This window comes from Watersipora subatra, chromosome 1 (genome assembly GCF_963576615.1).
Source record: "Watersipora subatra chromosome 1, tzWatSuba1.1, whole genome shotgun sequence".
NCBI classification, from domain to species: Eukaryota; Metazoa; Bryozoa; class Gymnolaemata; order Cheilostomatida; family Watersiporidae; genus Watersipora; species Watersipora subatra.
The window spans coordinates 13,370,751-13,386,372 of NC_088708.1; the positions used below are offsets into that span (position 1 = coordinate 13,370,751).

At 37.8% G+C, this 15,622-nt stretch overlaps 1 protein-coding gene across 2 annotated transcripts; it reads right to left on the reverse strand.

The window, feature by feature from the left end:
- Positions 1-69: 69 nt before the first annotated feature.
- Positions 70-14,786, reverse strand: LOC137393880 (H/ACA ribonucleoprotein complex non-core subunit NAF1-like). Of its 2 annotated transcripts, XM_068080596.1 has the most exons (8): positions 13,908-14,786; positions 11,547-11,686; positions 8,474-8,556; positions 8,208-8,374; positions 6,739-6,787; positions 6,522-6,655; positions 5,438-6,326; positions 2,852-2,937 (listed from the first exon to the last, which is right to left on the reverse strand). In XM_068080596.1, exons 1-7 carry the CDS (start codon positions 14,717-14,719, stop codon positions 5,975-5,977), a joined length of 1,737 nt encoding a protein of 578 aa, XP_067936697.1. In that variant the 5' UTR covers positions 14,720-14,786; the 3' UTR covers positions 2,852-2,937; positions 5,438-5,974. The 2 variants fall into 2 exon arrangements, with proteins under 2 accessions (XP_067936703.1, XP_067936697.1); XM_068080602.1 differs by lacking the exons at positions 6,522-6,655; positions 6,739-6,787; positions 8,208-8,374; ... (1 more) ...; positions 11,547-11,686; positions 13,908-14,786 and adding exons at positions 70-407; positions 1,013-1,268; positions 1,697-1,840; positions 1,948-2,076 and having other exon boundaries at positions 2,737-2,896; positions 5,438-5,956.
- Between the last annotated feature and the right edge of the window lie 836 nt (positions 14,787-15,622).

The following is a 15,622-nucleotide window of genomic DNA, read 5'->3' on the forward strand; positions in this document are numbered from 1 at the left end:
TTCATCAGCGACGCATTTCAGCACTGCTGTATCGTTTCCTTGACCAAGCGGCTGATGATAGGATACTTCAAGCTAGAGTAGTCCGACTATCGAACCAATGGCTGTGCGAGTTCAGCGACACGTGGTGGGCAGTAGGCATTCAATACGTTTGGTTTGATTGCAAATGCATGTGGATTGAATTGCACTAAGTCCATAGATTGACGTATGATTGGCACAGAGAGCTCCTTTATTCTAGAGCTTGCCTGTGCGTTCTTAGCATTACGGCTGACAACTCGGATAAGTTTGGGCAGCTTCTCTGATCCAGCTCCCTGGTCAAAGTTGAAGTGGTATCCTTCATATGGTGGCTTGAAGCGTGCGAGCTCAAGGGTTCTCGGTGATGCAGTAGCCTTTCTCGCATTTGGTAGCACCTACAAGTTACCAAACAATTGTTTACCTAGGAGAGATAGCCAGTGATGCTTTTGCTATTATCCCCACAACTCAGCTAGCTCTATGGATTATTGTTAGAGATTTATATCCGAGTCATCCTTGTGACTAGATAAATCATGTGAAGTCAAGGGAATTGTCTACACATGGAATGTGACAACGCTTGCACCACTTTTCATGAGTGGGTAACTCCAATGAAATTATAACCAAGCATCAACAAACTCAAATACTGCTATGCATAATTTTCATGATTAACATGTCTGGGAATAAGCTTCCCACTCTCTCAAACTTGAGCATCTTTATTGCTCAATCAACATATTTGATTGACTGTATGCATGTGTCTATGACGATATCTACTATTTGACTTGGGAAGATTGCATGTAACAATGTTTTAGTAGAAGACTTTCTAAGAGCCATCTATTTATGAGCGGAAGTTTGCGTGATATCCCAGTGTATTTGCTCAGTCTTATCTGACACTAATACTCTTATCATTAAGACTATTGTGGTTACTTACTGATCAGAATTGATATAGCTGCCTATTTAAACATTGCTGACGCAAATTATACATTATAAATGTATGTATGCTTACATCCCAGATGGGCTCTCTAAATTGTTTTTCTTTTCTGGCTTTAGCTTTGGATAGGCTTTCAACTCTTTCTGAGCATGCAGCCTTTTTCGCTGCTGCTACCACATCGGAAGGCAGCGGTCTCTCTGGTTGATAATTGCGGTGGTACTCTTTATGTTTGGCTAGTGTATTAGTTCTCGGTCTCTCTCCCGCAGTCATAGCCCTTGTCTCTACTGGCCAGACTGGGCTAACCCTGCCACAACTGTATGTGTATTGGTCTCTGCAAAAGGCAAGCTATTTATGGAGCCTGACAATGAACAGCAATATGAACTCACTCAACGTTGTAATACACTAGCAGTCCTTGTGCGCCGTGTTTAATATGTATGTGTACATTTATTCCGTAAAACAGCAAGTTGGTCGAGTGGTGCAGATGGTGGTGCATTTGGCTAGAATTACAATGATCTAAGTTCAATTCCTGTGAGTCGCAATCATCTTTCCTAACATTCTTGGCTTGACAACAGACGGACACGGCTCTTATCATAGTAATGATTAATCATTTCACATTTCTAAATAGTTTCAACTGAAGGTCTCAATATATAGTGACTGAAGAAATTGATAACAATCTACATAGCAAGCACAGCAATAAGTTTGTATAAAAACCAGCAGGCAAGGATAAGCTTTGAGATCCAAGGTTATGTATAAACCTACTTGTTGGGCTTATCCTTGTATCCCTTGGGAACATCCTTGGCTTGGGCAAGCTGCTCCACTCTCGAACTGCATACCGCTGACTTGGCGCGGCTCTCCACAAGATTAATCTGGGAAACACGTCCACAACTGTAGTAAAACTGGTTTCTACAAAAAAGGGGAACAAAACATGACATATTACTTCATTGCAATGAATTCACACTGCTACCCTCTATATTATAATGCAAGTAGAAAAGTGCTCAAATACTACACACTTGTACACATCATCCTGTTTGTCTGTTTTGGCTTGCGCCAGTGCTTCCACTCTTGGTGATGCCACTGCATTTAGGGCTGCCTCAGATGGCGGTGTCAGCATTTCCTGGGTACCCCAGAGTGCGATAGCACTGTCAAAAGATCAAGTAAGAATTGACTGAAATGTTAGATGTAGGAGAGTTGGTGGAACAGCAGATACATTTATGCCAAGAACATGAATATCAATGCTGGCGTGCAGCAAACTTTTACATAGTGTGAGGCAATCGTAGCTTTGTATTCTCCATCCATAACACTAGTACATTTCTTTGTACAAAAGGGACTAATGGATGTGTCTGAGACAGTTCATTTATGTGAGTATAAACGATTTTGAATGAACAAGTAACACAACTGATTGGTTGTAATAGCTTACAGGAAAAGAAATTCTGCAGAAATTTCAAGTGCTGAAACTTCTAAAAAATAGGAATGAAAGATAGGACAGCAAGGTCAACAACAAATTATTTGCTCCACCTTATAATGCATCGCCTAGAACCTGAGCTAAAGGTAAGCTTGCCTGTTATATTTATTTGGACCTGTCTACATAAACTTGCATTATTGAAAATGAGTTGTTCAGAAGAATGTATGTTTACTTTTTTGATACAAAGTATTACAACGCTGGTTGTGTTACACAATGATCATACAGCATTATATTCATTTGTAAATGCATCAATATTGATAACTACTTCTTGTTCCAGTATTAGTAAAATCTCCAGTATAGGGTTGAGCTGGTTGGAACATCGACAGCCACAACTTACCCATTACCATTGACCCACTTTGTCTGCTTGTAGTGGTAAAGTTTGGGTTTTGAGAGGTTCAAATGCCGGGAACTCAGTCTACTCCTGTTCTCCTCTCGTCTCTGTCTCTCCGCTGAAGATTCTCTGACAGCATATCTTCTGGTTTCAGGATTCTCGGTTTCTACAACCGGATAACTTTATGATCGATGGTCACATGATCCTCTAAAATCAGACTATGGTTCTTTTTATTGTATCTAATGCAACACGGATCTTTTACTATAGTTTTGGTCAAATGAGCACAAATTGAATTAGTTTCGTATTTAAAAATAATTTTACTTGATACTCCACTTGTATCAGAAGTGCGAATAATTTTGACTGTTATCATTTTTAAAAGACTATACCGGTACCTGCACGACACAATCTGTAATATGAAGGTTATAAGGCCTAGTTTTTGAACTTTACTTTCATGGGAGTTAGCGATGTGCTCACACAACCCATAATCGTCAGTGCCGCCCAACTCACATCAAAAGATTTCACATGATAAGCAGAACATGTTTAGGATCATTAACAGCTTGAAAATTCAGCCCAGTACATAAGGTTATTTGCTGGCATGCCATTCTTTTACCTCAATAAGTACATATATGCTTGTATACTGCAGAAGATTGCATTTACGGTAGTTTGGTAACAACGATGAAGCAGATTTAACCAGATACTGACTATAGAGTGACGACACGATGGGTTTTGTATTTCATGTAGAAGTTACATCCCAACGACGTTATCTCTTCTATCTTTGCTTATAAGCTCATGAGCTTCACTTCATAATTTAGACATTTTTTGTGATCCAGGGATACCACCAAGTTTAAGTTTCAGATTTGTTAAACAGTAACAATAGTGCATTGCATTTATTTTGTCAGTGATAAGATGAGGATTTCCAGTGCCATTTTGTTAATAGACCTCGTAAACAAAAAGTCGACTTACTTACATGAATATCGCATACATGAAAATATGAGTATGAGAAATGGCATTATTCTTCATTGACAAAAACTGGATGTATATATGTAGCTGCTGTATTTGTGGCAGACAGCATTGTACTTCAAATGCTAATAGGTTGAGTAGCTACTAAAAGGGAAATTTATTCTCCAGAAACTAGTAACATGTCTAGTTCAGCTATGACATTCTACTTTGAAAGCCATCTTTGCAGAAGTGACTTGCAGTTTGTGATTCTGATTTTATCCACTTGCACAGACAAATTTGTAGACGTAAAAATAGATAAACTGAAATAGGCGAGAGCCACAACAGGCACAATGTAGGGTGGCTGAGCGCAGAGGCATATCTGCACGCAGATGTTATAGATCGATTAACAATCACCACATTACTGAACAACTGGGCAAGTTAGTAAGCGCTGTAATGAAAATCAAAAGTTAAGTGGTTTTAGGTGTTAGCGAGTACAAAAATCACTTTAGAATAACAATTAAATTTAATCAACTTAATCAATATAAGCGAATAAACGCTTTTCAATGAATTACGGACCAGGCATACAAACATTGTTCGCGATTCAGCAGCCTTTTGTAATGGGGTTAATTTTTAAATGCTTTGCTGTAGGTTTGGGTGGCTAAGATCCAGTGCAGTTATTCAGCTACCCCGGCCAACTATCTACAAATCGAACATGATCTCCACCATGCGTTACACATCAAGCTTTCATGCTCAATTGTGCAAAATGTTAGGTCTTAGCCTGTTCGCTGTCTGAGCATTTGCATTTTAATGTGAAGCTGGTAACACAAATATGTCTAATTTAAATTTAATCTAGACCAGAGAACAAACAACAGGCAAGGCATTACTTCTGGCATGAAACCGAAAGCCAAATCACATTGTAATGACACAAATCAGAACATGTCATTATTATTATTAACGCTTGTTATTATTATCTAGCAAATAACAGGAAGCAAGACAGCAAATAGAAATTGGAAGATCTCCATTCAATTAGCTTCAGCTTGGTAATTATTTGAATAGACTGTGATCCTATGAAATATGAGGTGGTTTACAAGTGTGACAGATATGTTGTAATCATGGGATGTGTAACCTGAGTCGCATTGATGATTCAACTAAGGTTTATTTCTCCAATTTTTATTCTAGCGTTTTGTTTGCAACCGTGATCATTTTAATCAACTGAATGTTTGCGACTGTACATTGTACAATATCAGAGTTACAGTCTACTATAGGTCAGCTTTTAAAATTTATAGTCAGTTCGGAATTATTATGCGCAGTTAAACCCAGTCACACTGGAGATTTTGTAAGGAATATCCTACCCAGAGCTGACATGGTTTTAGAGTGAAACGAACACTGCAAATAATCTGCTACGGTAGTAGCGAACACTCCTAGCTGAACACTCCTAGCTATAATTCAGAAACTAACACCAGGCCACATGATATGGATTAACTAGCCTGGTTTACAGTTTCAGCTCAACTAGGAATACAATCTGTATACTGTATATCTTGTATACTGTATGCATTGAAAGAAAACATTTAGTCGATGCTTAAGACAAACTGTTTAGAATTGTTTCATATCGATGTGTCTTTTATCTGTATTAGCAATCCTACTAGGATCACTCCTGTGAAACCGATAAAGAAACACTAACTTCTCAAGACCATAAAATATTTACCCACAATTACTGTTGTGTAAGCCCGAGTGTGAACGGAGACAAAGAGAAGTACTTATGACTTACGTTGTGCCATTGTGAGATGCAGCGCTCTACCTAGTAAGCTCTGACTGCAGCCAGCAAGACGAGTGGATCAAGCGCAGTGCAATGAAGGTTGCTAAGAAGTGTTTTGTATGTTGATGAACCAGAAAATCTATGCATAATATACTATATAGTACGTATTCTTATAGCAACAGCACCTATTGGCTATTATTGATCAGGCTGCTGGCTATTGTCCCAGCCTATTCAATGTCCGTGACCACATGTACGGTTCACTTGGCCAATAGCGATATCAATATCAGTGTGCATACAACTCCACGGTTGAGTATTTACCATGCCACTTAAATGTCAACATACGTGTGAATAAGATAGGAGCAATGTTCTGACTAGACGCAACAGCGCCAGGTCGCAACTAATTACTAAATACAAATAAGGTGTTGCTGTGTACACAAGCTACAATGTCTACTGAATTATCGTACACTTTGATAGGCCGAGTGAATATGATTCGGAGAGAAGTGACATTATAAAAACCTTCAAGAAATCCAATTAATGATAGGATGTTAATTATGAAGTCGGGTCCTCCGTCTGAACAAATCGTGTGTCAACAAACTTAGAGGGCTTGGGTGGCTCCTCTCGGTAAAATGAACTATCTCTCTCGGTCCATGGGCTACTGTAATGTTGCCAGCTGTTGCCTATAGTTGGTGGGACACCAAAGGTGGCAGCGCTTTGCCAAGGCGGAGCCGGATAAGACTGTGGGTTATGTGAGTCGGCTTGGAAAGGTGGAGGAGCGTAGTAACTTCCTGCCCAGGAAGGTGGGGTGTAAGAATGGTAATTAAACTCTGGTCCACTGGTACATGGTTGAGATGATGGCCATGAGACATGGCTTGCTTTTTGTTTAGTTCGAGATGTGTGAACTCTGCAATTAAATGAATTCAAATGTTGAATGGGAGGCATGGAGATACACAGACAACGGCTTATAGAAACAAACACATAATCGCGCATTAAAGAATCTTCGTTTTATTTATGGTGTAAAAAGGAGACCATCAATGGATTGATAAACAAACATACTATTGATTTCTGTCAATATGCGGGTCAATTGTAACAAACAGACCTATGGGGTTTCACTTTCTTTGTTGGACAGCTATCGTGTGTCACATCGCTGGCAGCATTACCATTGGGCCTGTCTCTCATTCTGAGCTTTGCCTTAGCTTTGCGTTCTTCTTCGTCATCAGAATAGTCTAGAAACTGAAAAGTGCATACGATGTTGAAACAGTTGATCACAGTGATAGCTGAACACAGTAGGAGATGACGACAAACAATGGCCTTACCTTTTCTGGAGGCTCATGGTTTTCTGACCAAGACGCATCAGAGCCCTTCCTATAAATAAAACCAAACACCACCATATTCATACCATACTCATGCATTCATATGCATCCTATGAACAACATCACTTATGAAACTTTCAACATTTCTATAATTTGGACAAGATATGAAAATGGCAGCTAACAGTACTGCACTGGTCAATCGCTAGTACATAGCATAAGATTACAGTTGGCATCATAGAGTTGACTAAATGCTGAGAGGCATGATCCGTTGCTCTTAAAAACTTCAGCATTAAAGACAGTGAGGAGCAATAAACTCGCCAGCAGACGAGTGGCGAGTAAGCACGGTAACAAGGTCAGCATTAGACGGATTTCTATTAAAATACTTTCAATAATCGTTCATTCGGTGAAGCAATTGCACGAGCAACTGAAAGGTGGCAATTTAACTGCTAGTCAGACCAGCAGTCTCCTTTATAAAGTGAAGGTTAATTCTAACTTAAAGACACTATTATTCATCAAGAAGTAAATATATGTACAAAGGGGCTGAAGCTGCCTGCGGAACTTTCTACCTCTAAAGCTAATAAAACTCTGAGAAATGCGAAAGCTTGTCCTTCAGACAAACCTGTTACCCTTGTGATTCAGCTGTAACATTCTTGTCTGAAAAAAATCCTCCAAAAAGTGGGGTATTCATTGTTGACAGTTTTCATGATTCTGATTTTACCTACTTGCACTGATACATTTGTAGCTGTTGCAGCCGAAACCAGTGAGGGGGTGAAGGCCATGACAGGTATGGTGAAAAGTGGTCGTCAAATGTTATCTGTCACTTAACAGTCACTACACGATTTAACATTTTTATTTAATGTAGAATGTATTGCAGACCCTCACTTGAGAAGATCAAAGAGCAGGTGTAAGGTACAACATACTACATTGTAATACTAGAAACGTCGATAGCTCATGTTCAGAAGCAATATACAACATGTTTAGAAACTAAAAATATATCAGGCAGTTACCTATAAACAGGACCTTGAAATGAACCAGTAAAAATCAAAAATATCAACTTAGTAGTTGCTCTTGCTGGATATTGATAATAGTAGCGATTGCCCAGCTATACAGAAACTAGATAAACATGAGACATACTTTTTTTAAATAATTTTTAATCGTGTCAAAGGCTTTCTAGTTTTAAACTTTATGCAATTTATATGTATATATAGTATGTGGAGTAACAAACAGCTACCCTCTCATTGTCTTGTTGTGCCTTATAGGTTTTCAAGAAGTGAAAGCTTGTAATACTGTTCTCAATGACTTCCTATTCAATTACCATCGACTGTGCATCAAATTAACACACAAACAAACAAGACGATCAAAATCCTAACTTGTGTCATAAAAGTATTGTTAGTCGTTATTATTACTTATTATAAAGATTAGTCGATTTATACAAAGATAAAATGGATTGCTGCTTGAGGATTTCAACTCACGTTTCCTTCAACCTCTCCATAAATACGTAGTTTGTGAGACTTTTCTCCTGAACGGCAGCAAAGTAAATCTTATCTCCAACACTCAGCCTCGAGTTAGTCACATTGTCTGTAGTGTTATATCTCATGCTATAGAATGGTGAGACAACTGGACCAAACGTTTCAAACACCTAAAAGAAATAGCGCATCTCATCAAAAACAGTGTGGCCCGGATCAGACAGCAATACAAAGTAAAACAAATTTGTTATGCACTTAATTTTGTTCTTTACCTTTCCCGCAGATCTTCTGTCTTCAGTGAACAACACAGTCTCTTCATCCAAAGCAGGAGTTCCTGAGTTTGCTTTAATTACCACTGAGAGAAAAAACATGAGAGACCGGTAACATTAAGATATAGGCAGAATATATATTAACAGAACGAATCAAAGCGTTGACAGACAGACAAGAATAACTCGCTCGTCATGAGACTCGCAGCCTATCAAAATGCCTTGCAAAAGTGAGCTCAAAGGAAGCTGGCAAACATTTAATAACAACTATTTCCTGCATTCTACATAAAACTTTTCTCCAAGGCTGCCCAACAACAGAGCGAATTGCGGAACTGCCACAGTTGCAAACACGATACTATAGCGTAGGTCAAGCATGGCACCATAATATAAGTGAAATATGATGATGAAATAAATAAAATAAATTAAACAAATCTGGTCATTAGCTAAATTTGATATCTATTTTAATGCTAGGTGTCTACCCAATCGGCCAACTCATTTAATGCCAGGATTTTATTATATCGATACATGTTCAGAGTAATCGCTGTTACTTCTGTTGGTGCAAAAACAAAGCTGCTGTTATTGAGGCATTGTTTAAAACAATGATCGTGACAAGCGCTCTGTTTTCTTAAACAACAAGATTTAACACTAGCCTACCTTTTGCCTAATACTCCTTAACCACGGGCAAGGTAGGAACTTACTACAAATCAAATCATTCTGAAATGATACCACTTACCCAGATTTATTTCACGAATAAGCAGCCTGTTAAGCCTGAAGCACACTGGACACAAAATAGCAAACAGGATAAACTTCTAGTATTAAGCTATTAGCATCAGCTTGTAACGAAAACCTTACAAAACACAGTGGAAGCGTCAAACAAAAGCGAAACCTTTTGTCATTGCCATTTATAAAAAACATTTTTTATTATGAATTTTGTAATATTAATTGGATATCGTTTTTAGCATCCGACTTTAATAATTTTATTCAGAAAGCAATTTTTATTCACAATGGCATTATATTATTTTAGAGCGCCAAGTGTTGGTTATATATAGGTCTAATTACTTTCTTGTAATGCAATTTTTTGGGTTTTATTGGAAAATATTTTCTGAGCATCAAATAACCAATAACAAAGCAGCAGACAAAATAAGCGAGCACTGTTTGAACACGCGAATTCAATAGCGTCAGCAAGTGTCAACACCTATTATACTAAATTCACTCAATATTTCTCAAGTGTGTTTCAGACTTTACGGTCTGGCTACACACCTTTCAAATGCATCCCCGATATGTAGTGTAGATATTTGGCGTGGCTACATGTGCCGATGCTAGTAAATAATGTGTCATGTTAAAAATAGAATGAACAATGAGAATTGGCCTCAGTTGTGTAAAGGTCATGACATCTTTGCATCTGAAGTATCATCAGAACATTTGACATAGATATAGCATAGACCACCAATGATTTGTGATAGCACTAGTGAATTGTGCAGCTATTTATGTTGCTATATCTGTTTAAATAAATACTGCTTCGCGTTAATGATTAAAACAATAGAGTACAAATATATGAAATTCAAACATAAGAAAAAATTATTTTAAAGGTTGACTTGCAACAAAATTCACATTACAGTTGTTTGGTATCAAAAGATTCACCATGTCTTACTCTGCTGTGTTGTAAGTGCCAAATATGTGGAAATGTGATTACAAGCTCTTAAAAGCTCAAAAACGAACAGTTAATCGCAGCCATCACAAAACCGCCGTAGATTGGAATCAGTTTATTTTTCTGACGTAGTCATTACATTTGGTTATTGTTTTGTCACGTGATCTTCTCACGTAAATTGAAAGGCCAATAAAAGGCTCAACATAAAACTTCTCGTAGCACTAGTTTATGACCAACACTTTGGGTTTTACCGAAGACCCCGTATCAAATATAGATACTCGCTACTTTACAGTTTTGTTTCAGCTTGGTCTAATTGTCTAGTCGTAATCTGATCATGTGACCCATACTTCACAAATAATTTCTGCAGCATTGGTCAATTATCACAGGTGACCAACAGGTTTGTCATGTTTATCAGACAATGATATGTACTCCTTCGAGCTAAGGTTGAAAAATTAAATGAATTTTTACGGTAGGTTATAGGATATCAGTGCTGAAAGTGACTCCTTTGTTCCAAAGAGCTTGACTAAGCAGCCTATGTCAAAACAAATGGCGGCCTCACGAGTTGCAGAAACTGTCAGAAAGCAGCAAAACACATGCCAATCATAAATATTAATGTTTTTATTTTTGTTTGTATTTGCTATTTTTGTATAGTACCCGAACCTGCGATATATTACATGTATCTCGTATTTTGTATAACTTTGTTTAAAACCAATTTAACAACGAATATCTTTAAAGGTGCATCGTTATCACACCTAAACTTTTGGGTATGCACGGGGAAAGATTTCAAGCCTGATGCAATTATAACCAATATTATGTCACTATTGCAAATTACAGTTCATAAGTCAGCAAAGTTTAATATTACTGGAATTTTCAGTTTACTGATCTTGTTTGAATCTAAATAAGTCCCACTTTTTCATTTTTTATTGCGCATGTGTCTGTTAGTCCGTGCAAACGCTATGCATTCTCAGTTTTTGCTTGATTCTATTCAAACTTCACTGCTCGGTTCCTTCCGCCAGGTCGCTAGAATATTAGATTTCAATACCCTATCTGGTTCCTGAGGACCAGCCTCTCAAACCCACCTGTGGGTTATCTGATTGAATATGAAGGAAATCTCAGACGTTGCCAGAATTATTGCTAGTGTTACTGCACAAAGTCTCTCATTTTGGGAAAAATAAAACTAAGAAAGCAGCTATTTTTCAACTCATCACTGTATACGTGGATTAGCAGCGGATATGACGGAATAAAGCAGTAAAGATTCATGGCCGTCAGGATTTGAATCAAACCAAGGTAGCAAGTTGACAATTGGTGTTATCGTAAATCAACGAATGAAAAGTTATTTTAAATGTCATTTTTAAAGCTCGAGTTTACACCAAAAAGATCTCTCAAAAAAGAATACATGTACCGATATTTGTTATTCAATAAGATACAGACCTAAACAATCAACTATACTTTGTACATTGCCCAACTCCGTCAGCACCACTGCTTTGTCAATGTCTATGATAAGGTCACCAAGGGGTGGGAGATCGGAGATTGTCAGCTCTCCTGCCACTAGCGGCCCTATCATCTTGCCTCTATAACCATAGATGAAGCAAGTAGACAACAGGTCTATGAGCGGTACTAAATCATGTGAAAGGGCAGGCTATGAGCAATCATCATAAATGTAGGTCATCTATCGCACAGATTTGTAACTGCTTAGACACTGTGCTGTTCCTAAAGTGTTACCTTTGGTTTCATATACCCTAGGACACTTATATTTCGCTAGTATTTAGTTTTGTGAGTAGCATACAGAGTAAAATTTCGCAGCAACTTAATTTCGCAGATCTGATGAGTGCGAAAATATAGTGATGTGAAAATAAATGCAGTGGAACAAACATAATTAGATTCCTCAGTTTCAGTTCACCGATAAAAAATCTTGAAATTTGTGACTAGTTTGTAATTGTAAACCGCAGGTAGAATGGTGTGGGCAAGGTTGATAATGCAATTTGATCGCTTGCTGCTATTTGTTTCTTGGACTATCAACAGGCCTGTATTCTCTGGGGCGGCTGGCCGGCCCCAACTTTTTGGGAATTTTTTACGGCTAAGTACAGTCAAACTCGGATAACTCGCCCTCGGATAATATGTAACATTTCATCTCAAACACAAGGTTAACGAACGGATTTGTTTGGTCAGTTCCAACGCAATGATAAATTGCTTCAGATAACTCGACCTCAACATCATTTATTCGAAAAGTTATTTGCCCAACGGCCATGGACACGGTTTTTATCGCTGTAGAATATCACTTCATTCCAAGCCATAGAGACAAACATCAACTTTTAGTAGTTCTTAGGCATCATTATTATCATCATCAGCGGCAAAATATTCTTGTTAACGACTTTTATAAAGGTTTGCAAAAGATCAAGTTTTACCAAACACCCGCTTGGCCATGTCCCATCGAAAGCGTAAAAACCTCTGAATGAACTTAAGATAAAATCCGCAAAATTGATCTTTGTTAAAATGCTCAAAAGAAAAAGATGTCTTTTTTCTGAGCGTTTTAACTGCGGTCAAGTTTGGCCTATTTTAATTTAAAAACGTCTCGTTAGTCACATCACCTACAACAAAACAAATCTTAAAAAAATAGAAAAATGTTGATACTTTCCGATAAAATTTTTTAAAACTTCCCACGAGAGGCCCGGCAGAGGCCCTACATAAGAGAAACCTGTTGGGGGCTTACACCGCCCCCCTCCACACCCTAGGTGTTCATAACTAGTCGCCTAACATTAGCCACCCCAACTTGCAACCAGTGAATACAGGCCTGACTATCAATGAACAAAGCTATTTAATTTCGCGTTTTCGCTCGTTCGTTATGATAGTTTAGTTTCGCACATGAAATTTCCGCGAGAGGATGACTCCGCGAAAACGCGAAAGTTAGATGAGGCGTATACATAAGTGTCCTAGGGTAGTCACTGCTATTAGATTCTATGCAAGGCCTATCTCTTAGGAACAACAAACTGAAAAATTTAACAAAGATATAAATATAAAATTGACATTAAAATCCACCAAATCGATAACTTACATACAAAAAATCTAGTGATAGTAGCATTATATTGACAAATACGTAGCCTACAGAGTTAAAGTTTGTTAGTTAACTATTATTCAAATACTTCTACTAGCTACTGTATGTAACACGGCTAATGCACATACAAGTATTACCTAATTATTAATAAACATTATTGAGATTTCAAGTACTTGCAACTTGTTGTCATCTACAACAAGTTGCAAGTACTTGTCTGCGTAATTGTCATCAAGTACTTGTCTGTGTCATCTACAAGATGACAAAATGCACATGCAATTTGTCATCTTGTAGATAACACAGACAGACAGTGCAATAGCTTCTACTATGTTATGCATGGCAAGGTGTTATCCGGGCTAAGGTGTGCAACTCCGTCGTGAAACTCTTCAACCCCAAAATCAAATAGGCTTGGGTTTAGATTATATCTTAATTAAGTAGTTTTCGGCTACAACCTTAGTAAAAAAGGTACATGGATTTGTACTATCACGACTTTCTCTATCAAGTACCACACATGGAGCTGTTAGTTTTACTAATGACAAGAATCACAATTACTGCTACTCTGGCAGGTCTAAAAATATCGAGCTAACAAAACTACCAGAACCATTCATGGTCATAATTAGCGAATAAGATCTAGTTGGATAGAAGCAACCTTGTTCAACAGAGTAAAATCTCTCAACCCCGCAATAACCATAGAGAGAAATCAAGTGGGTAAGAATGTAGTAATAAAGTAAAATTTGACTTACTGTGCCAGATCTTCATGTTCACCGAGCTCCACCACCATGTCGACGGCTAAGGATTCCCCGTCACTGGATGACTCGGAATCGCTAGCGCTGCATGCAGCTTCTTGCATTTGCTCAAAAGGCTGAGCGCAAGACTTTTCAACATCTTCCAGCCTCTCTGACCCAAAATTACAATCAGTGAGTTCTTCAACAGAGCTACTGCTAGCGCCATTGTCACTCAAGTTTGCATTGCAAAGCATACTAGTTGCTTTTATAGGTTCTTTAGTATCAAGCGTGATTTCATCAGGTGCATCAGAATTTTTCAAAATGTCTACAGAAGCCTCAGTGTTGCACGGCAAATTGACAAGTACTTCTGTGTCGCGTGTTATGTCAACATGCACCTTGGTAGCAGTTGTGGGCTCATCAGACATTACAGAGTCCTTCATGGGCTTAGCAGGTATCTCTGCACTACAGCTCACTTCAGTTGTGTTTAATGGCAGTGAAGCATCAACGACTGTCTTCATAGCGACAAGTTGATCATTTTCAGATATATTTGAAAAAGATGTTTTTGCATCAGGTGTGATAATGACAAGCTCTTCTGTACCTGATGACGCATCAGTGATCAGTGCAGTATGAGCAAGGGTGTGAACCATAATAGAGGAATTACACGTTTCTTGTGTTTTAAAATTATGTTTGAGTTCTAGAGGCACACCATCAGAAAGTGTCTTTTCGTCTACTGGACATTTTGTTCCGCCAGCTGAATCGCTACAAGGTGATATGTTTATAGTACCATGTTCTGTCAAGGACTCTGATAGATTATTTGGGTTCACATCCATGTTATCAGCAGTGTGTCTACAGAGCACTTTACAAAGTCTGTGGCAACCGAAGGCGAGTCTCTGCTGTCTACAATAGTTGTGATTTGAAATTGCGAAAACCACATTGTATGCCTTTGTGATATCCGATAGATAAATAGTAAACCAAGTTATAATTGTACGTTCTGCAATTTGAATTATTGTCACCCACATACCAAGTGTTTTTAACTTTACTCAAAACCTCTATAAAAACAGACGAATAGAGTAACTACAGCTTTTACCATAAATGGCTTATTAGACGTTTTACAATGCTATCGTCACCATTTTACACAATCTACTCATTTGTGACAGTTGGAAACATCATTTAAAGACAACCTAACGACTTAGCATCTAAAAACTTATCACTGTTGATACACAGCTTGGTTACATCGCTTTATTGCTAACACATATGGGTCTGTCCATGAATAAATGAATTTTGAAGGAATTTTTCAAAAAGGATTTAAAAAATAACTTTTTGCATTCATTAGTAAACACCTGGAATTGTTGGAATCTGTGACTCTCCTAACGATATGCTATATCTATGAATAGCAAAATCATTATTAGATCATGGGTATTTTATGTAACATTTTAGACAAAATATTTTTAGACTCACCTAATATTCAACAGGGGTTTAGAAAGTTGAGCCATGATTAACTGTTGTAATTGTATTATGTGACTTGTCTAATATCTATAAAAAAACATTCAAAAATTTCTGTAGATTGATATTCACCAGACACGCTCTATACTGCAGGCATATTCTTTGTTGCATCGGTGACAGAAAAGATGAAAAAGTTAGCCGAGCACTGTTATTTTTCAATCAAAAAAATTTTTTTAGGATCCTAAATTAGTTTCACACCAATTTGAAGCTGACAAGCAGACCATCACTGT